This window comes from Ascaphus truei, chromosome 5, assembly GCF_040206685.1.
Source record: "Ascaphus truei isolate aAscTru1 chromosome 5, aAscTru1.hap1, whole genome shotgun sequence".
NCBI lineage: Eukaryota > Metazoa > Chordata > Amphibia > Anura > Ascaphidae > Ascaphus > Ascaphus truei.
Genome location: NC_134487.1, coordinates 153204562 through 153227855, shown reverse-complemented (window position 1 = coordinate 153227855; position 23294 = coordinate 153204562). Strand labels below are relative to the sequence as shown.

At 42.8% G+C, this 23294-nt stretch overlaps 1 protein-coding gene and 1 long non-coding RNA gene across 7 annotated transcripts in view; one reads left to right on the top strand and one right to left on the bottom strand.

Moving 5' to 3' along the window:
* ARHGAP26 (Rho GTPase activating protein 26) overlaps positions 1 to 23294 on the top strand; it is a 547512-nt gene that overhangs the window by 380892 nt on the left and 143326 nt on the right. For all 6 annotated transcript variants that reach the window (XM_075601056.1, XM_075601054.1, XM_075601057.1 and 3 more), the window contains exon 20: positions 21033 to 21192. In XM_075601056.1, the coding sequence (XP_075457171.1) occupies positions 21033 to 21192 (160 nt within the window). The remainder of the gene's footprint in view (positions 1 to 21032; positions 21193 to 23294) is intronic.
* LOC142495499 (uncharacterized) lies at positions 19925 to 23014 on the bottom strand. The gene is made up of 2 exons (XR_012801750.1): positions 22956 to 23014; positions 19925 to 20368 (listed from the first exon to the last, which is right to left on the bottom strand). It is a non-coding gene; the product is annotated as an uncharacterized LOC142495499 (long non-coding RNA).

Below are 23294 nucleotides of genomic sequence, written 5' to 3'. Positions count from 1 at the left end.
TGGTTTATTTTATTTATTTCTAATAGAGGATTTCACTATCCTCTATACACACAAACACACACTGCCCCCACCTCTATACACACAAACACACACTGCAGCCCCCACCTCTATACACACAAACACACACTGCAGCCCCCACCTATGTATACATAAACACACACTGCAGGGCCCACCTCTGTATACAGAAGCACACACTTCAGGGCCCACCTCTGTATACAGAAACACACACTGCAGGGCCCACCTCTGTATACAGAAACACACACTTCAGGGCCCACCTCTGTATACAGAAACACACACTGCAGGGCCCACCTCTGTTTACAGAAACACACACTTCAGGGCCCACCTCTGTATACAGAAACACACACTGCAGGGCCCACCTCTGTATACAGAAACACACTGCAGGGCCCACCTCAGTATACAGAAACACACACTGCAGCCAGGGTTTCCACCTTCTATTGAAGGCTAACCCCGAGATATTTTTTTTTAGATCTTTTTATTATATATTTATTTATCTTGCCTTTGGCTGTATCCTCCCCTCCAAATTCCATCAACATGGCTGCGCGACGTTACCTAATGCCCATTGCCTTAACAACGAGACGCTTGACGTCACGTGGCATCAAGTTGACATGACAACGGAATGCATTATGGTAACGAGGCATCACGTGATGCCACATTGTCATGGCAACATGTCACCGCCTGACGTTAGTGTCTCATTGTCATGGCAACGGGGGGCGTGACGTGTTGTACATTGTTTTATAAATAATTTTTTTAAGTGTCCCGGTTTTTCATTTTGAAAATCTGGTCACCCTATACTGGGATCATTGTTAAATATTGTGAAAATACAGATTCAACCACAAGTAGAGCAAAATCTCCAAGCAGTGATAACAACCCTGTATGTTCCTTATTTAATAAACGTAACCAAACATCAACATCGTGTACATTGATGTTACTTTCCTCCTTATCAGCAGCAACTTCTTTTACACAGAAGTCATCATAAATAGTACCGTACCATTGACAAGTTGTGAGTCTTGTTGTGATGGTGACAACCCTGGGCCAACACCAGCACCACAACTTTGAATGATTATATACACAACGTCCAGACCCACCAGTTATGTCTCCCTTTGGTGTATTTTCTATGCAAGAGCTATTGTGTGGTGCTTTTTTCAACTTTGAAAAGTTCAGATTACAGCTACATGTAGCATATTTCGAACATTAGTGAAAAGGGGTAGACCAGGCACCCACCTTGGCACCTCTGCATTAAGAGGTTACATAGCCCTCCACCACCAAACAAAAAGGCAGACAACCTTAGATAGTCCGGGCAAGACAAAGGGGGCTGGCAGTCAGAAAACAGTGTCATGTCACGGGTGGCGATGGAGACAATAGGTCACCGTCAGTTCTGCAGACACACCCCCAACATAGTCACTATTGTCTCATGATTGTGAATTTGATGATGGTGATTTAGATTATTTTTGTGTAATATGGATGATGATAAATAGCAGTGATGATGTTGATTATGATGTTGATGTGAGTACTAGTGCTAGCCTGAGCAGTAGCAGTCTAATTATCCTCCTTGAAAAAACATTGATTGATATGCAGCATGATGGTGACAACAATTAAAATAATAATGATGAAATGGTGGCAATGCTTTATAACTTGCTTGAATGCCTGATAAATGACCCTCATGTTGTCAGTGTCAAACGGATCAATTAATACCTTCTGTGTACACTTTTAGACCCTCCATTGAAAGACAGAATGAAAGACATGGTGAAAAGACTGTGGCAAATTGCAAGGAGAAGCTAATTGATTGTGTCCAGGCAGTGTTGGAAAGGCAGAGCGAGGAGGGCAATGAAGGTTCACAGAGGGCCGCCTCAGTGGGCATACATTCCACACACAAATCAACAACACGGTGGTTATTACCGCTTTCTTCCTCTCGGGCCTCAAAGGACGTGACTTCTGCTAGTGTGGGTGATGGTGGCAGTGGCAGCAGCAGAAGTCGTGGCCCACCACTATGGGAAACGCTACATCACTATGCCAAGGTTTGCAGAAGCAGCAGAAACCTCTAAGGCCCGGGCCATAGAGGGGTGGGGAGAGCGGAGGCGGAGGCGAGCCAGCGTGCGCGAAGGGAGCCGGGGGGAGGTGGTTGGAGGCGGGGCAGTGACGTCGCTGGGCCAATCGCCCGCGACGCACTGACGTCAATGTTATGGCGCCAACGGCGCCGTGACGTTGATGCTGTTGTGCTGTGATTGGAGGTTTTCAGCCGACAGCGCACTGAAAAACAGCTAGGCGCTCGGCTGAAACCTCCAACTCATCAGCACGCCTGCGGACGCTTGCGTGAGCCCCCTCTCAAGGCATCCTCATTGAGGATGCACGGGCTCAGCGTAGAGCGTCCGCACGCCTCAGCACGGCCTGTCCGTCTATGGACTCGGCCTAATACTACTCGTACTATGGACACGGTGGAGGCGTATGTGGGGGATAGTTCATTCCTGCCTTCTGACCCTGATCCTCGTCAATACTGCGTTTATAAAACAGAAACATAGCCGGCTCTTAAAAAGGTCGAAGTGGAATGGCGCTGTCCTCTTGCAAGTGTGTTTTTGTTCCTCAGAAATATATGGCCCCTTTACCCTGCATTCAAGTGTCTCAGGAGGAGCAGGCTAATTATTCAGATTATTTAAAGGCTTCCAGTGCTGACACCAGCACTCTTAAACTATCAGTACTATAGAACTTTTAAATTACCATTCAACAATAGTTGTCTTCCTGTCTCCAGTATCGGTGCTCGTGGCAGAGATGTTTTTCAATTTGCACAACTCGTACCAGTGATTTATTTATTTATTTATAAAATATTTTACCAGGAAGTAATACATTGAGAGTTACCTCTCGTTTTCAAGTATGTCCTGGGCACAGAGTAAAACAAATAATACATGGTTACAAATACAGTTACATAAATGAACAGGGTATACATTATATACAAGACATTGCCTGCATAGTTAAAGAAAATATATATTATGGGCGTATGAAACAGTTACAGACCAGATTAAAATGTGTGACAGCCTTAGATTTGAAAGAACTTAAACTGGTGGTAGATGTGAGAGTCTCTGGTAGGTTGTTCCAGTTTTGGGGTGCACGGTAAGGGAAGGAGGAGCGGCCGGATACTTTGTTGAGCCTTGGGACCATGAACAGTCTTTTGGAGTCTGATCTCAGATGATAAATGCTGCAAGTGGTAGGGGTGAGGAGCTTGTTCAGATAGCTGGGTAGCTTGCCCATGAAGAATTTAAAGGTAAGACAGGAAAGGTGAACTTTGCGCCTAGCCTCTAGTGATGACCAATCTAGTTCTTTGAGAATATCGCAGTGATGTGTGTTGTAGTTGCATTGGAGAACAAAACGACAAATTGAATTGTAGAGGATGTCACGTTTGCCAAGGTGGGTTTGGGGTGCTGAGCCATATACTATGTCTCCATAGTCAATAATTGGCATTAGCATCTGCTGTGCGATACGCTTTCTGACCAGGAGACTTAGGGAGGATTTGTTCTTGTAAAGTACCCCTAGTTTGGCATAGGTCTTGGTTGTCAGGGTATCAATGTGCATCCTGAATGTTAAGTGGGAGTCAAACCATAAGCCCAGGTATTTAAAACTAGTGACAAGTGTTAGGGTGGTGTTAGCGTTGGTTCTAATCAGGAGCTCAGTCACTGGAAGCTTTACAAATTTAGTCTTGGTCCCAAATACCATTGTTACAGTCTTGTCAGTGTTTAAAAACAGTTTGTTTTGGGAAATCCAGTTTACGAGTCTCAAAAAGTCAGACTGAAGTATGTGTTGAAGGTCAGAGAGGCTATGGCTGTGTGCATATAGGATTGTGTCGTCTGCATACATGTGTATTGAGGCTTCCTTACAAGCTGTGGGAAGATCATTAATGAACACTGAGAAGAGTAGGGGCCCCAGAACAGAGCCTTGCGGGACACCACAGGTGATATCCAGGGGGTTGGAGTTAGAGCCTGAGATGGACACATGTTGGGATCTTCCTGATAGGTAGGACTGAAACCAGTTTAAAGCATGCTTCCCTATTCCAGAGCTCTGGAGTTTGTTAAGCAGGATAGCATGATCAACTGTGTCAAAAGCCTTTGCAAAATCTAGGAATACTGCACCAGTGAGTTGTCCCCGTTCCATTCCACACTGGATTTCATTGCAAACTTTTAGCAGGGTAGTTACGGTGGAGTGTTTGGGACGAAACCCAGATTGGAATTGGCTATTGAAATTTGTCTTGGTATAGAAATCGCTTAATTGGGAGTGGACACATTTTTCCATGACTTTGGATAGAATTGGGAGAAGTGAGATTGGCCTGTAGTTTGAGCCAGTGTTTTTGTCCCCACTTTTGAAGATTGGGACAACTCTGGCAGTTTTCCATGTCTTAGGGATATGGCCTGCAGACAGGATAGAGTTGACTATGGACGCAATTGGTTTGGCAATGGCTGGGGCACCAAGTCGTAGGAACCTAGATTGTAGTAAGTCAGGTCCACATTGGCTGCTTAGTTTTAGTTTGAGGAGCGCTTGTATAATCTCCTCTTCAGATACTAGGCCAAATTGAAAATTGTGGGCAGTGTTGGGAGGGGGTGGGACTATAGGGGTACTCCCAGGATGAGATTCAGGTTTGTGGTTTGGGATGCGTTTTGCTAATAAGTTAGTGGCACACCCCACAAAGTAATCATTGAATGCATTTGCAATGTCAGTGGGGTTTGTCAGAGTAATATCCCCCTTAGTGATATTACTTGGTTGTTGATGGTTAGGAGGCTGGAATATATTGTTGATAACCTTCCAGAAGTTAGCTGGGTTTGTTGTATTCTGGAGGAGATTGTCAGAGTAATATTGTGCTTTTGCATGCCTTGTTTGCCTTGTGCACATGTTCCGCATGCATCTGTAGTGATTGAGATCCTTGGTAGTGCCAGTTACTTTGTAGCTTTTCCACAAGGTATCCCTGAGGTGGTAGAGTGCAATAAGGTCAGTTGTAACCCATGGAAGGTGGGCCCCTCGTACCCTTATTTTGCGTAGTGGAGCATGGGTATCACAGAGTTTTAAGAACTCGGATTGGAAATAGTCGAGTGCAGAATCAGGGTCTGGAATTAAATCGATTCTGTGCCATGGGCAGTTGGTAAGGTCATCCAGAAACTGTTGTGGGTTAAAGTTTTTAAATGTTCTAGTGAGGAGAACTTTAGGGCTTGATTGGGGCGGTTTAATTTTCCTTACACAGTACACTATTGCATGGTCACTGAAAATGTCAGGAAGGATGCCAGAGGATTGGATTCTGCTGGGGTTTGAGGAGAGAATCCAGTCTAGCAAGGAATGGTTGTGCGATTTCAGGTTTATCCGTGTGGGTTGGGAAATGAGTTGCGATAGGTTAAGTGACTTGAGTTGTATCTGGATTTTGTGGTTTTTAGGGTCAAGCCAATTGAAGTTGAAATCCCAAAGAACTAGCAGCTCGCTCTTCTCATTCAGAGAGGAAATGGAGCCAAGAAATTGGGTTATATCAGTCAGAGATTGTAGAGGGGCTTTAGGGGGGCGGTAGATGCCAGCAAACAAGATGGGCTTAGAAAATGCGAGGCAGATTTTGCCAACTAGAATTTCAAAGGAGGGTGGGCTTGATGGGCAATTTAACAGTGTAAATTGTAAGGTGTCTGCAATATAAAATAACACCCCTCCTCCTCTCTTTGACCTATCTCTCCTAAAAATGGAGTATCCCTGAATGGCGATATTTGCATCAGGGGTTTTAAGGGATAGCCATGTTTCTGTAAGAATGGTGGCTTTGGGTTTATGCATAAGGCACCATGCTCTTTGTTCGTCCAGTTTGGGCAGCAGGCTCCGGATATTTATATGGGTGACAGATAGGCCTTTTTGGAATTTAAAGGTGGAATTCTCAGGGGCATGGGACAGAGCAGAAATGGGAGGACCTGGGTTAGGTTCAATATCACCTGCTATGGAGAGTAACAGTACGAGTAGGAATTTGGGTAGTTGTTTGGAGGTTGTAAATTTGTGGTGTTTGCCATTAGAGTGAGCAGTTGTTGGTGTGCTGGTTTTGAGAGTTCTCCACCAACATTCAGTAGATAGTGCAAGGCTTTTCAATAGTCCAGAGTGATGGCTCTGGTCTGCGTGAGTTGTTTGGAATTGTCGCAGCACTTGGCTTGTTATTTTTAATAATATATGTATGGCCGACTCCTAAACCAGCTAGGGCCGTTCTATACTGCGTGCGGCCGTGCGTTCCTATACGAACGCGTGTGCACGTGCCGCATGCTTTCCATGTATTTAGAGCCGGGAGCTGCAGGTAAGTGTATGTGCGTGTATGTGTGTGTATGTGTGTGTATATGTTGTGTAAGTGTAAGGGGAGTGTAAGTAAGATTTGTTTTAATTAAAAAAAAAGTTTAATAATTTTTTTTTTGTGTGTACACACACACACACACACACACATCCATACAAACATGCATACATACATACATACACACATACATACATACATACATACATACATACATACATACATACATACATACACACATAAACACCAATACATAAATTTTAGCGCAGGCAGCGGCGCGAAAAGATGAATTTCTTCATCTTCGCCGCTGTCTGTCGGCTCCCCTCTCCCTGCCGTGCGCACGTGGCACATCTATAGAAAGGCTGACTAACGTCAGCCAACTAAAAATCAGCGCGCGCATACAGCGTAGCACGCGCCCGGCACCATAGAACGTGCCTTACTATTCCATCTTTCAGTAACACACGGCTGGGAGGGAGGGCCCCAAAAACAATGACATATTCCTTTTTAATACATTTTTGCTCAGACCAATGATTAGTAATAACATGAGAATACCAGGTCAGCACTTTTTTTTCCGTGTTATATCTGTGTGAATCAATGCATTGTCCACTCCACTGCCACTTGTCTAGTAGCATTGAGTGACTGTCTGACTAAATCAGTTGAGTAATTCAAGAACAGCAATAATTAATTAGAACGACTGGTCAGAGATTATTCTGTACTAAATTCAATTCACTAACAACAATAAGGAAATAACACGGCTGACTGACGGAAACTACACTTGGATAAGCTTTGTGGCTGCATAATTGGCCCTCTAGCTCGTTGAGAGGTGGTGTCCAGGCCCCAGGCCACAGAACCCCTGAGCCTTAGGGCTAAGGGGGGATGGCATTCGAACAACCAGCCCTTCGGGGCTGGGGTGCACCCGCACAACCCTCGAAAGAGGGGAGATGACGCGAACTCCCTTACGGGCCTCGGGCCAGAGGGAGGAAGAGACGGATGTCCTGAATCCTAACGGAGGAAGGCATCAATGTCCCTGGAGACCTAGGTTTTCGGGCTGAAATCTTCAGGGAACCCGTACCTCGGTTGGACAGTCCAAGGGCATGCACCCGAACCACTGAAGTGGATTGGGATCTGATGAGCGAGAGGGGAGGGTCTCCCCCAACCCTCTCGGGAGGAAAAAAAAAAAAGCTGTCCGTGGGTGGGTTTTCTGGCTATGCACCTTAACCCTGGCTGTGCTCAAAGCTGTTGACCATGCAGCAAGCTTAAGCCTATAGGGAACCATGTTAAAAATGGTTTTTGAAGCAAAAAGTGGCACTGTGTGCTCATTTGCATGTCATTCCCCAGAATCCCTTGCTGCAGTGGAAGTGCTGTGTGCTGGGTGATAATGGTGAAAGGTGGGGTTGCAGACCTGCCTAAGACATGCAGATGAGCATACAGTTGTATTTGCTTTGCTGTGGAGGGTTTTTGTCACTTTTTTTACTCACCATAACTTAACTCATATATATATATATATATATATATATATATATATATATATAAGTATGTATATATATATACTGAGTTAAGTTATGGTTATACCAATTAAGTTATTCCAATTACTAGAGGCAATGTAGTGCCACTGGCTGGCCTAGCACAGCAATTGGGGTGCTGTCTTGTTTGTAAAAAATCTAATCTAATCATTATATATATATATATGATTATATTTTTTACAAACAAGACAGCACCCCAATTGCTGTGCTAGGCCAGCCAGTGGCACTACATTGCCTCTAGTAATTGGCAACTGTCACTGTAGGCTGGCCACAAGCCATCCATTACATAACATCTAAGTTGACATTGGCACAGTTCTTGGCTTGTATTTGTATGTATGTCCTAAACTACAATTACTGTTCCATATCTCTTCTTTTTCTTTTGTTTGTTACCTTATGATGAAAATGAAAAATGCTTCATCATTTAATGCACTTTTCCAGTTACTGTAGCTTTGACAATCATATTAACAACTAACTCATTGTTGAAGTTTGTCACATCACTAGATTATGCACAACTGTTCTGTTGTTTTATTGTTCTATTGTGTGCTCTAGCTCCACCGCCACTAAATTATTACACTTATCATCAATTGAACCCAACACAGGTTCTATTTATAGAATAGTGATAGGGAATATTAGTGAAAACAAGTAGTGATCAGAATGAGACTAGTGAAGCTGCTGCTGCTGCAGTCTCTGGTGATGATTATCGATTGCATCCTGTCCACTACACTCACTGCCACTGTCTGCATTGGTTTGTTGTGTGTTCACAATTCAATCACCATTACCGCCATCACTGGTCCATCGTCATTATCTCATTGTCAAAGATTAAACATGGCATCCAATTTTATTTTGACCATCTAATGGGGGCCCAAACAAGCCAGCGTCCAAACTGCAGTATATGCCAGGAAGTTACACAACATAACATCTAGGGAGGAATTGACACCTGGCACTGTCTTCAGGCCGGCCTGCAGCCACCATTGCGTAACATCTAGGTTGGCAGCTGCCAGTGTTTGGTTTAGGACATAAACATAATGTATTAAACAAGCCACAGTTACTGTTCCATCCCTCAGACTCTCATTACTGCATAGATGGGAGGGAGGCCACAAGGACATACTCCTTTTTATTGTTTTATTCTGTTGTCACTTAATAATAATTCATATTTATTGCACTGTGAAAAACTCTTGTTTTGAGTGTTATACGTGTGAATCACTGACCCAGGCATTGCCACTCCCTGTAATATCTATATGTATTCTGTTGATAAAGAAAAACATAGTCGAAATTATATTCAAGTAATGGCGGTGGAATTCCAGAAGAATCTCAATATATGGAGTCAAAACTGATGCTCTCTCACAACAGAGGCGCATGAAATTAAACTCTGGACGCTGCATCAAGCAGCTTCTGTCAGCAAGTAGTGACTATGCAGAGTCCCTTTCGGTCTTTGAATAAACCCCTTAAATGTCCCAGGAATCCCAGCAAGCGGCTGTGTCTGCCATCAGAGCAGACCACTGCTTTGCTCTACTCCAGCAGAGACTGAGACCAGAGCACAAATGGGTGCCGCATTGCTTCCATTCTCCTCTTCCAAGTCCCCCGACCTAGAGAAAGTGAGGTTGTTAAAGAAATTCAAAAGAAGAACATGGAAAGTGATCCCCATGGGCTATTCCAATGGTCTCAGATCCTCAGTGTAAACCTCTTATTAAAATCAGTCATTTTAGTTTTAAAGAATAGAACAGAATTGAGTGAGTCAGAGACAGAGCGGAGAGAGTGAATATTATGGATTCTGTATTGTCCTCTAAATAGTTTTTGAACTGTAACCATGAACTCAAATCAGACTTTTTGTGTACAGCAAGTAAGAATGATTCTTTGCTTTTCAGTTAAAAACAAAAAAAAACTGTTAAACAGCACCACTTTTCCATAATTCCCAAACTTCCAATCAGTGACCGCTGGCTGCACTAGATTTGAGCACTAACCAATTAATTTGCAAACCTTCAGTAGGTGAATGCACCAAATTTGCATATGAACAGAATCTTTGTTGGTTTGCCCAAAAGCCCATGGCCCTAAGGAATGGTCTAAGAACCAATAAATGTTACAATGCAATGTTGGTCCTTTGTTTGTGCTAGGGGATTTATACTTTAGGAGAAATTAATCTCCATGTAGTGCTGCAGGCTATCCTTGATCAAGCCATTATAAGGTAAAGCTGTAGATAATATCTTGAGTATATATCAGGATAAAATCCGCAATGTAAACTTTGATGCTTTGTTAAAGCGCCTGCTACGGTGTGAAACGCGTCAGCGTGTTACTTCAGTTTGCTCACGGGCACTATGTGCCAATACATTTTTATTATTTTTGACCTTTGATCCGGTCTCCAGTTCTCTTTCTTTTCGGCTGCGCTCCATGTTACTTTTTTTTTTTACTTTCCTGGATTGTGCTAGTGGAAGCTGAAATTGAGCATCAATAAATAAATTATTACTAAACCTATAAGAGTTCAACAGGTTGCTGGCAGTGGCAGCTAATTGGCAAATGACATAAACAGTTCTAGTGAAAATCTGACAATAATTGAAAGTTGTGAGAAATTCACTCACTGGCCCAAATTAAACATAGTGAGAAGCAAGGTCAGGTATAGTTAATAAAGTATCATATTGCATTCCAATGAATGGACATTAATGCCCCATTCTCTGTTACCCTGCTTCATACTAAATTGAATAGAGGCAATCAAGTAATTAGAGATATATATATATATATATATATATATATATATATATATATATATATATATATATATATATATATACAGTGTTCGACAAACCTATACATTTGCTCGCCCCGGGCGAGTGGATTTAACCCATGGGCGAGTAAATATTGGCCCAAGCAGCACACGTTTGGTACTAGGTGGCGAGTAGATTTTTTTGTGTGGCGAGTAGATTTTTTGGTGATTTGTCAACCACTGTATGTATATATATATATATATATATATATATATATATATATATATATATATATATATATATATATATAGCTTTGTATGCTTGCTCTTTGTGAGAAATAGTTATGTAACATGGGGGAATGAGGTGGTGTATGCAGAAAATTAGATTTCAAAGCAATATATAATACCCCCCCCCCACCCCCCCAAAATGTTGAAACCTTTTCAATGTCCGTTATCCAGCAAAGGCATCCGTTTATCCAGCATTAAAACATTTTTTATTTGTTTCCCTTTCTTAACTTATTTTCACATGTTACCGTATAGGCAGGTACCCAACACTGGGATATGATATTGAGAAACAGGCAGATTATATGCGGGCATTAGAGCTGATCTCTGGGCGGCATCAATGTACCCAACATAAATTGGGGATGTAAAGCGTAAATCACGTTTTTGATTTGGAATCATTCTGTAAAGTTTGTCAAGGATTATAGGTAATTTAGCATAAAATGCTCCCCGATTGAACACACACACACAAGATAACTTGGCATGGTCTCCCGATGTAAAAAAAAAGGTTGCTTCATATAATGCAAACTACTATTAGCTAAAGAGAGAGCTGTAGAGAATTGGGCACTTGAATCCCTCCCAAAACAAACTGTTACCAGATAATGATCCTTGAACAGCTGTGGCTAAATGCAAGAAAAACATGTAAAGTTCTCCACAAGGCAAGCATTCTTTTTTATTTTTTAAACTATCACAACTTATTAATAATCAAATGTGCCCAACCTGAGTGCCCAGTGTGAAAAACCTCTGTAATCTGGCGATGCTCCAGTGCTCCTAAATCACAGAGTTTGTACACAGAAGAGCTGTGACTAATTCATGGAAACAACCAATCTTCAGAGCTTGAATTTGAAAGTTGGAAATGTGTCTTGGCTGGTGATGGTTTTTGAAACTGCTACTGACAGGTGGGGAAAGCAACGCTGAGTATCTCTTTCACGTTCCCATAATTCCCTGGCCAAATGGCACACACAATCTTCCAGTTGCTTTTGAATGTTAACACTGAGCTGTCCCAAAATCATGCTCTTTAAGTTAGTTGGCTTATAATATTTATTATTTTTTAGAAAACATTTTTGAAGAATCCGTCCAAGTGTGTTTTACTTTGCCCGACTATTTTTCTCACTTGCTTATTGCTCCGCTCATACACTGTAAACTGCTTAGAAGAGCTTCATGCAAATGTATGCAGTTGCAGAATAGAAGTGGAAGAAAATATTATGGCCCAGAATTTCCGAACTGTGCGATTCCATACTACACCTTCCGGCCCATTCACTTGAATAGGCTATAAGTTATGTAGTACGGAAAGTTATCTTGTGTAATACCTCTTAGTAAAGATTGCCCTTTGTGTTTTAATAGGGGAACGTGTTCCAGCACCTTTTTTGCTTTCTCTGCCTTTTGTTTTTTTTCATATCATGAAACTTCATATAATACCTATGAGCTTTTTTGTATTTGGAAAACTGAGAGTGGATAAATGCCTTTTTATGCTGCTTTTTTTTTTGAATACACAATTATATATTGTTATTAATAGATCTGTTTATTTTTCCTAGCTAAGGATCCATCTTTTTCTCCACAAAACTCAACTGTGTGTTCTGTTTCTACCCATTTTTTCTGGAGGCTGCTTTAAATGAAAGCACTGTAAGGACGGCTAAGATTCTTCCCAGTAGTGGTTGCATGAATAACAGTGAAGTAAAGCTATTTGGAAATTGAAGTCACTACATCTATATACTTTATATAAAAGCCGAAGGATGTCTGCACATCATTCTGTGATAGGCTGAATGGCCTGTCACTCACCCAGAGACAGCCAGTGAGGCTGCATATCTCTCCCTCTCTGAATGGAATGGAGAACAGTGTGCATATGGGGAAGGAGGGAGTGCAAGGAGAGGAGAGACAGCAAGGTGAGTAGGAGGGGGCAACAGACAGCAAGGAGAGGAGGAGACAGGTGAGATGAGTAGGAGAGGATGGAGTGTAGTGTGCATAGGGAGGAGCAGACATAGTAAGGCAGGGAGTGCAAAGAGGAGCAGAGCATGCTGGAGGAGAGAGTAAGGTGGGGAAAAGGGGACAGAAGAAAGCAAGGCATTACAGGGATAGGCAAAAACAGTTATGTTTAGTTAACCTTTCAGATCTCCTAGATTGGCATATGTTACACCGGGTACAGCTAATAAATACATATGACATAATACATACAGACGAGACAACGAGTATTCTAAAACTTGCCTTAAACTGGCCAGGTACATGCTGGGTATGGGAATGGAACAATTGGAGAGAAGAACTAAAATGACATTATTGAACACATTACTGACCTATGAGGTCCAATGCTTCTCATACTATACACTATGTACCTTGTACAGGGTGTAGTAAAGTTGTAATTGTTTTGATCACGTGATGACGCCATGACGTCAAATGTTGCGTGCCATTTTCCAGGACCAGGAAGTGAAGGGGATTGGTGTCGCCAGCACTTTAAGCAGGTATAAATGTCTTATTGTTATTGAATATCTCATACACCTTGATAAAGAGCTAACACTCGAAACGCGTAGGTGGGGGCTTGTGTCCCTGTGCTGCTTGCATCCATGCTGGAAATAAATTAGTTTCATTTTTAATGGGTTTGCTCTCCTTTTGCTTCATTTGAGACATAGGGTGTCTAACTACACCGGAACATTGTGGGGTGGTTTAATCCGGGATCCTTGATAAAGTGCACAAGCACAAAACATGTCGGCTCCATTTTTTTGCTGGTCTGTTGATCAGATGAATTATTAAAAGCTAATTTTGTAGTTACCCTCTCTCCAGTTCATTTATTTTTCGTTGCGGTGGTGCGTCGCGCATTCTTCACTTTTTAACTGCACCGGAAGGTGCCTTATGAAATAGTACTGCTAAGTTAAAAGTGCCTGTATCGCCATCATCCTTGTCAAGATACTGCAGTATATTGTATGTTTTTTTTTCTAAATATAACATTCCTATTTTGAGGGGAATCAAAGAGGTTTCAGTAGAATCTGTTACTACCAACGTTTGATTCCATTGCCATGTACCAACAGTTACCTGGCCCTTCCCTTAGGTGAACTTGATGGACAGATCTTCAAACAATATAAATATACGACACAAGTGAGTGAGAACTGAATTGCAACTTTTAGTTCCAAAGACATTACCCTCAGCTGGAGCTGGAGCATAAAACACAGCCCCATTAATATTGTTACATTTGGCACTCTCCGGTCATCCATCTCTCTTATTGAGCTGTTCAACCTCACTCCAGAAACATATGATCGGAAACTATGAAGATTGTTTATTTTCATCACTTTTTCCCAGGCATATTTGTCAAATGACAATCTGGCAGGCCTCGTGGTGGAATATATTGGAAAAATAATTCAGATGGCCGGAGAACATGAATTTATCATTTGAGGGGGCATACGCAGAAGAGAAGGACTCAACTTGCATGCCAAGTTATTTCAATTCTGCTAGTTGACTACCTGTAGAAGCATAGGTGGCATATTTCTAAGACACGATTCCATTGCTTTTGCAGTTTATTGTTGTCAAGTAATATAATAAATGGTTGAGTACTGTAGGTCATAGCAGCTTTAATTATGTTTTTATATAATATGGAAGTATTTTCAGCACAGTAAAGTGTAACAGTTTGTGTTTTAAGAAAAAAATATTCTCATCGCATGAGACTGAACATGCTGCACTATGTTATAATGTGAAATATCTATATTAGTTGTAGTCAACGTTTTTTTGGTCAAGGAACCCTATAATTATGTTGTGATATTCTGCGGAACCCAAACCCTCTCTAATAGCGCTTCTGAGATCAGATGCATTGTAAGGAACTTCAACCTTCTCTAATAGCGAGCCTGAGATCAGGTATATTGTAAGGAACCTCAACCTTCTCTAATAGCGAGTCTGAGATCAGGTACATTGTAAGGAACCATAACCTTCTCTAATAGCGAGTCTGAGATCAGATGCATTGTAAGGAACCTCAACCTTTTCTAATAGCGAGCCTGAGATTAGGTACATTGTAAGGAACCTCAACCTTCTCTATTAGCGAGCCTGAGATCAGGTACATTGTAAGGAACCTCAACCTTCTCTAATAGCAAGCCTGAAACGCCAACCCTCTCTTATAGCGTTTTTGAAATCTAATGGTAACCTGACCTCCCTTCCAAACATGAGGTAGTAAGGGGAGAACCTGGTGGCCTCGTTACGAGTACATTTGTATGCATGTACTAAGTATGACATTTCAGGCAATGCTGAAATTCGCAGAAAATGCGACATTTCCGAAAATGTGTCGTCCATTATAGAACATAGACGATGGCGTTGGTTAGGCCATACATTATGTATGCCGACACATAGAATTCCAAAAATAACCCTAATGGCTGAATCTGGTCTGTCATGGAAACGACCAAAGGGTGGCGTTAGGCTTACAACATTGAGATACTTTAAGCGAAAAGCTGAGGACCTGGCTATGCGCCCTTTCAACCTTAGCCCCCCCTCCTACCTGCAGCCGCGCTAGATGACGCTCCGGGGTCACGTGACCCGCAGCATAATTTGACACCGCGTTGTCATGGAGACGCATCACGACGTCTGAATCCCGGTAAGTTTTCTTGTTGCATTATGAAGTTTTCTGTTGACTATTTTCTGTTTGAGGTTTGGTGATTGCCGGAATGCAAGAATGGAAGGTTTGGGGAAGATTTCTTTTAATGCCACATCCTCTGCCAGCATGGGTCGCAGATATTTGATTTTTTTTGTAGTCTCTCTAGGGTAGGGTTGTATGTGGCCACTAGTGGTATGCGTGTGGTAGGTTCTTTCTGTCTGTATTGTAGCAGGTGTTCTCGTGGGGCTTTTCGTGCAGATGTAATAGTTCTGGCAATAGTCTTTGGCTTGTATCCCTTCTGTCTGAACAATTCAGTTAGGGTTGTGAGATGTCTGTTTCTGTTTTCAGTGTCAGAGTATATGTGGTGGTATCTTATAGCCTGGCTGTGTATGATATCTTGTTTTGTATGAGTGGGATGGAAGCTGGAGTTGTGACGGTAACTTCATCTGTCTGTGGTTTCTTATATACAGGTGTGTAGTTTTCCATTTTTCAGTGTTATTGTTGTATCTAGAAAGTTTACTAGGTTTGCCGAATAATTCATTTTGAGTTTAATAGATGGAATGAGTTCAGGGACTCGTGGAATTGTTTTAGGTTTCCTTCAACCTCTATCCCTATTATAAACGGGCTATCAATGTATCTGTAAAATTTGTAGGGCTTGTGGGGGCATGTAGTTACGAATCCTTGTTCAAGATTTGCCATGAAAAGATTGGCATTTTGCGGTGCCATCTTGGTACCCATTGCAGTACGCATTAGTTGTAGGTACATTTCCTTGTTGAAGCTGAAGTAGTTGTGTGTGAGAATGTATATTATCAGTTTGGTAAATACTTCAGTACTGTATTTCTGATCTAGGGGAGATGTTGTAAGGAATTGCAAGCATGCCTCACAACCTGACAACCCAGGAGTTGGGATCTTCTGCATGCTTCCCAAAATCCATAAACCAGGAAACCCGGGCAGACCAATTATAACAGGTATGGATACACTTACTGAACAAATATCAGGCTAAGTGGAGAATATCCTCAAACCTTTAGTCAAAAGCACCAACAGCTTTATACAAGATACCACATCTTTTCTCAATAACCTTAACAACATCAACCAACTACCATCCAACACACTGCTAGTTACCATGGATGTAGAATCCGTTTACAGCAACATCCCCCACAAGGATGGTATTAAGGCATGCCTGCAATTCCTTACAACATATCCCCTGGATCAGAAATACAGCGCTGAAGTAATTACCAAACTGATAAAGGATAGACCCACTCTGCTAGCACCTGTTATGAGGGACTCTGAACCCAATCGCTTTAATGTTGTGAGTGCGTTTATCACAGCATCACGTTTTATTAAAAGAACTGTGCAAAAACATCGGCATATACTGAACAAATGACAGCAGGATTGGAAAATTTTACTTTAAGGAGCCCTCTTTGTTCTGTTATCGACTGGGTCCAAGTCTGGGTGATCTACTCAGTGACTCAGATCCCGTCCACAAGTATGCACCCAACAAAACGTGGTTGGCTAGAAAGCCGGGCTCATATCATTGCAAAGGATGTACCAACTGTCAATTCATGCAACTTGGCTCTACGTTTTCTAATCCCCACAGTGGGACTCCAATTAAGATTAAGAATTTCCTTAACTGCGAATCTAAATACGTAGTATATCTAATTAGGTGCCCTTGTGGGCTATACTACGTTGGAAAGCCCACTAGGATGCTCAAGGAGTGTATTGCCATCCATCATTCCACAATAAGGAAGGCTCTACAAAGCAATACTGAAGATGAAGACCTCAAGTACCTACCTGTAGCCAGACATTTTAAACAACATAGGCACTCTCTGGCCACGACGAGATGTATGCCTATCTTACAGGTACAAAACCCATCCTGTAGAGGTGGCAGAGGCAAGCTCCTCCTACAACATGAAGCCAGGCTCATTTTCGATCTCAAGACCATGTCACCCATTGAACTCAATGAAGACCTTAAACTTGGCTGTTTTCTGTAAATTGTTTATTCATTTTATTCCAATGATGGCAATTCTGTATTTTCATTTTGCATGGCCACCTTTTCACGCACCATTTGCACACCCTTCCCCCTTCACTCCCCTTTTTTCCCCATCACTAATCCTGGTTTCTTGCGTGTCTTTCCGCATCTTCCCTACTGCTCTGGTTCTCATTTTGCTAGCATGCGCTAGTTGTGCTTTGTCTATGTTATTGTGTTACCCTGGCTACCTCTAGACGCATCTTGAGACGTAATCGCAGTTCGGGGTGGACATCGGCACTCTTTGCCCAGCTTTACAATGACATGCGAACATTATGCTGGTCCTGAGCAATTGACCCGCTGCCTTACTCTTGCTCCACTCTGCTCTGTTCACATTGTAATACGGATGGCTGGATGTTTTAATTTACAGCTGTGCGCATGCGCACACTGCCGCTCTCAGCTGCATGACCACAGATGCCTTGACTACGGGGGACGCCACATGACATGCAGGCGTCCGGTTACCTAGACCACCAGAGGAGAGATTTGTGCGGATTCACTGATGTCGGGCCTTACTGCTCACGGAAATCTGACCAGTCAGCTGTAACTCAAACAAACAGAATCAAATAGGGGAGCACAGGGTGAACAATTATATATCTGACTCCTTCTCAGGAGATTAGCACATATTGGTGAAAAAGTACACACAGTAATCTACGTAATGAATTGCTGTATACCTAGCTTAGTGCTCAAGGGGTTGAATGCCCCAGTCAAAGCACTAATGCTGGTAATCAAATGCCAGACCAAGATCTATATATAGATGGGAAGATGAATATATAGATATATAGATAGATAGTTATTACTCACACGACCCTGTGTGAGTGCCGGATCTTGCAAAGGTTTCTTTTCTTTTATCCATTCTGTATGGTAATAAGGGTAAGGGCAGGAGTCCCCCTCAGTATCCACGTCACGATGTGTGGTCTTCCCCTCGGTGTGGATGGGTGCAGAGACAACCAGGTTCAGTAAGACATATACATTTTATTACATGAAAATAACTCTGCACTTACTTATAAAAATGACCACGTCATCTCCAGATGAGTCCGTATAGTTGTCTGCAACAGTTTGGATCCCCGCTTCCGGATTCAGGGCTGTGACGTCCGCCTAAGAGTAGGCGAAACGCGTTGCTTTTTCTTTTGACCACAAGCGGCCACCGTAGAAACCCGTCCAGCTGACGTCACAGCCCTGAATCCGGATGCGGAAGCGGGATCCAAACTGTTGCAGACACCTATACGGACTCTTCTGGTGCCGATGCGGTCGTTTTTATATGTAATATACCTTTCTGCCATCCCTGTCATGTAAGTTCTAGTAAGATCCAGACAGTGACAGGCTATCCTGTGGGGTTTTTCTCCCCTCCTGTAGCCTCTGTTAGTGGCAGAAGTGGAGATGACCTGGGAGTCTGCATGTGTCCAATAAGGATGCAGATCCTGTGCCCTCCCCTTTTGCACCAAGGTGGTGGTGTCCTAAATTATAGAGATGAACCCAGCCCTCACAGGGTGGGGTTCAGGCAGTTCCCTCTTCCTCCTCAAGGGATGAGGATGTAAGCCATGTCTCCTCCCGGCAGGGAGGAAGACATGTGCTCAGTCCCTCATGGGCTGGGTGCATTCCACTACTCTAGTGAGGCCTCATCATTACCAGCAGGCCTGTACCATCCAGAAGCCTGGAAGCTATCCTGCTAACTGATTGCAATCGCTGTAAGAATATCGTGCAGTAGCTGCAGAATAAAGACCATCCCTATTTATATATCTGGCTGAGTCGCAATCTATTAGACAGATGTATGGGGATAATAGACTGTCATAGTGGGGATTGCCTACAGTTCTTCTGGAGCCCACTATGGCTGGAGACGCTGACGCCAAGAAAGAATATCATGTTTCAACATGAGCCTGTCCTGTTTCCCCATGTCATCGCAGAACACTCAGCATCTCTTGAGCCAAACAGGTACCGAGCTCCACACAGGACTGTAGTCAGGGTACATCTCCCAGAGGGGGGAGGGGAAGCAGTTCTACATACATACAGTACATACTTACATACAGCAGCCTTGGAGAAAATGTGGCTATTTCACAGTAAACTCTGAGAGATTTCTGTGAGATTCTGCAGCCAGACTAATGGCCCATTGGATTAACACAGCAGGGGTCCCTGCAGTCCCATTTAAATGCAGGGACCCCCGCTGTGTTAATCCGATGGGCCATTCGTCTGACTGCAGAACCTCACAGAAATCGCTCAACCTTTACTGTGAGATAGCCACAGTATTTTCCCAGATGCACACGCACATATATACACCAATTTGGTTCATGAAGAGTGCTCCTTCATTCTTTTGATTAATCTACTGTATTATGATCTAGTTCTATTACCATTAATCCATTCACGTTTCTTCATTGGTTACATGGACCATCCTGCATTAATAAGCACCCAGTATATTTTCTTTTTATTACTTTGCACCATGCCTATTTTTTTTGCACTTTCCTCTAGTTCTTTAAAAATTACAGCACCATATTGAGAGCAATGGAAACGTTCCCTTTGATAAATGTTGGGCCACTTCTGCAGCTAGAACCTCTTTTGTTTATTGTTTTCTTGTTTACCCCTTTGTTTTGTTTGGGTTCTTGCTTTTTTTTTGTATATGGTTGAATCGAAGTGAAGTTCTTACTGTAATACTAAATCAAATTTCCAAGTAAAATGAACACTGACCATATGTGTGTGTACAGGCAGTCCTCGGTTATCCAACGGAATCCGTGCTGGAAGTAGCGTTGGATAGTGAAACCGTTGTAAAGTGAGTCCCATGTTAATCAGTGGCGGTGAGCGTTGGATAGCGCATTCAGGCGTCGGATAACGCATTCTGGCTCGAAAAACGGCCCACAGGGTTGCATTGTAAAGCGTTGGATGTGCCATTCGTTGTAAAGTGATACGTTGGATAGCGTGGAAGTAGTTTGTGTGTCACAGCAGCCCACCAAGACGGTCTGTGCACGGTCAACGCATAATACCAGTAAACCAAATAGCTTTTCTGAAAGAGAGCAGAACAAAATGATATTTTATAACATGACTTTAATAAATATAGACACAGTCCTGTTTTTTTTTGTTTTTTTTTAGCTCTAGTGATTTCTAGGACACTTAAAGTTTTTCCAAAGAACTGCTTTGTAATCCAGAAAAGGAACTCATTAGTGCATTTGTTAAACCTAACATACTGTAAGGGCCCAATTCAATATAGCGAGCAGTAGGTAACACACAGTTATTGCTGCACTGACTTCCATTCAGGTGGTTAATGCATTCTTGCACTTCTTACCGCTACTCATTACATTGAATGGGGCAGGATTCTGTACAATAAAATGTGTGCGATCTTTTAGCTTTATAGCCATTTTAAACCCTGATTTCCTGGAGCTTGCATGTGGTGAAAATACTCAAGCAGTTTCATCTTTCTGGACTGTCAGTTTGCGCTTGTTTGCTGATACTGCATTGTTAAGCTGGTAGAGGTAGAAAACCAGGCACTGTACCACATATAGACTAGAGAAGTTGTATCCTTTATAACTCTGCAACTCCTAGGTAACACCCTGAAACCAAATACTGTAAATAGGCTGATCTGTTTTTTTTTAGTTGTTATGCTATAAAATTGTTTAATTGTTTTCTCTATTTCCCTGTTATCTTTATGGGACTTTTTTTTTCCTTTTCAGACGAAAAAAGAAACAGTGTGAACTCCAGTGCTGAATCAGTCAGTTCATCCAATGCAAACAGCTCTGTGAACTCTAGCTGTACCCAGCGTTCAAATATGAACAACCTCAACTCCAGTGACCCTGACCTGGAAGTGATTAAAATGAGCAGGCCAAATTCACTGTAAGTACTGTGGCATGTGTTTTTGTGCTGGGACAATCCAGCCCTGCACTGGAATGGTTTAGTGTTGAAATGAGAACACCCTAGAGTTTTGTGTATCAAGCTTAAAAACAGTTATTTTCCATCAAATTGGATTTAATTTATTTTCCTGCGCTTGCATCGCTGAGAACGTTGAGTAACAACTTGAAGGATTTAGAATTCGATGAAGTGTTACTTGATGCTTGCTATAGTGGGATGCATCAAATTCTGCATAATTATTTTCCTGACTTTTTTGCGTAGTCAAAATCTGTGTGATCTGGCTTACACAATTGTAAGCAAGTTATTAACATATGTCTTCAATTTAATGTGGATGCTAATAGTGAGGGAGGGGGAAGTACAGTACCACACAGAACATGTTTTGGGAGCTTGACCCATTTGTTTGTTTTTTTGTGATTATGTAATGGGCTTCTTGTTTTCATGTAGTATGATTATTATGTTACTTGTATACATTTACAGAAGGAAATCTAAAAATAGGGTTTGTTAGCAGTCACTACAGTACATGCAGTAGCCAAGTAATTTTGTGTGTGCGTGCGCTGTTTGGCAACAAAAGGGTTAACCCAGGGTTTCTCGACTCCAGTCCTCCAATCCTCAAAAGTTTGCGCACACCTGACCTAAGGGTTCAGCTCCAGTCCTCAAGGCGCCCCTCCCTCCCCCCCCCACAGGTCAGGGTTTAAGGATATTCCTGTTTTAGCACATGTAACTCAATCAGTGGCCACTGTGCTGAAGCAGGGAAATCCTGAAAACATGACCTATTGGGGGGATCTTGAGGACTGGAGTTAAACCCGTAGGTAAGGGGTGCGCAAACTTTTTAGTCTGCGCCCCACTGCCTGCTCTTCCCCACTGCACCCTCATGTCTGCTCCTACTACCTTTTGTTCAATGTCATCTGACGTCACGTCGTCATGTGACGTTGCGTTGCCATGGCCAGAAGCCACCGAAGACAAGGTAAGTGAGGCATACAGAGACCTTGCACGCTCTTCCGGCATTAATGCTTTGGGGAAGAGCGCGGGGCCTCTGTAGGCAAAAAAAATTAAATCCCTTCCCCCTGTGCAGTATGCGATATATAACTTAAGGTGTTAAATGGTCCCTGAATGTTAGTGATGTTAGTGATGTAAGTGTGTGTGTATGTGTGTAAATATAAATGTAAAACGCCCACACTGTATACAGCGCTTTACAAAAGGTGGGAGTGTATACCAATGGTATGGGTAGGTGTAGAAATGTTAGAGGGTGTTGCATTACTATTGGTGTGTGTAGATACTATGTGGTCCCTATTGGTATATAGGTATAGAATTACATTGTACATATGTATGTGTAAGAGACAGCTGTGTGTGCATTCATATAGCGCAGAATGTATAGACATGGCCTTTAGCACTCATGGGAAGAGAGTTCTCTTGTGTCAGGGTAGTGACTCATGAAACTGCAGTCTCGGTTTAGGCCACCGCTATGTGTCCCGAACAGTTGCATAAATTTGTTTTCATGCAACCGTCTCTCTTTCGGTGTTCTAAGATTACCTTTGAGTATGGTCACCTTCAGATCGTTCATCTTATGGCCAGAGTCAGAGAAATGTTCGCCGACAGGACTTTAAGTTACACAGCAAAGCTTTACCATTCAAAATAGAAGAATAGGACCACTTAAGGAAGCAAAGAGCATTACCAGTATCGCTAAGGCTAGGTCCCCACTGGTGACGGCGGCGCACGCAGCGACGTGCGTGCCTCACACCAAACCTTACCTCCTCACTAGCAGGCCCGGTGTCTCCTCGCTTCCTGGCCCTCTTTTTGCTGTGGCGCGTCATCCAGTAGGGCAGGGGGGCGCAAACTTTTTTCCCTGCGCCCCCCTGACGGCTGTCCCCTCACTCCCGCGCCCCCCCCAACCCCAACTTACCCGCGCTCCGGCGTAATGACGTCACGTTGCCATAGCAACGTGACGTCACATGACCTCGCAGCGTCATTTTGACGCCGCGTTGCCATGGCACCGCAGGGAGGAAGCCGCCGGAGCCACGGTAAGTTAGGTTTACAGAGGCCCTGCAGCTCCCCGGGCACTTAATTTAAGTGCCTTCGGGAAGCGCGCG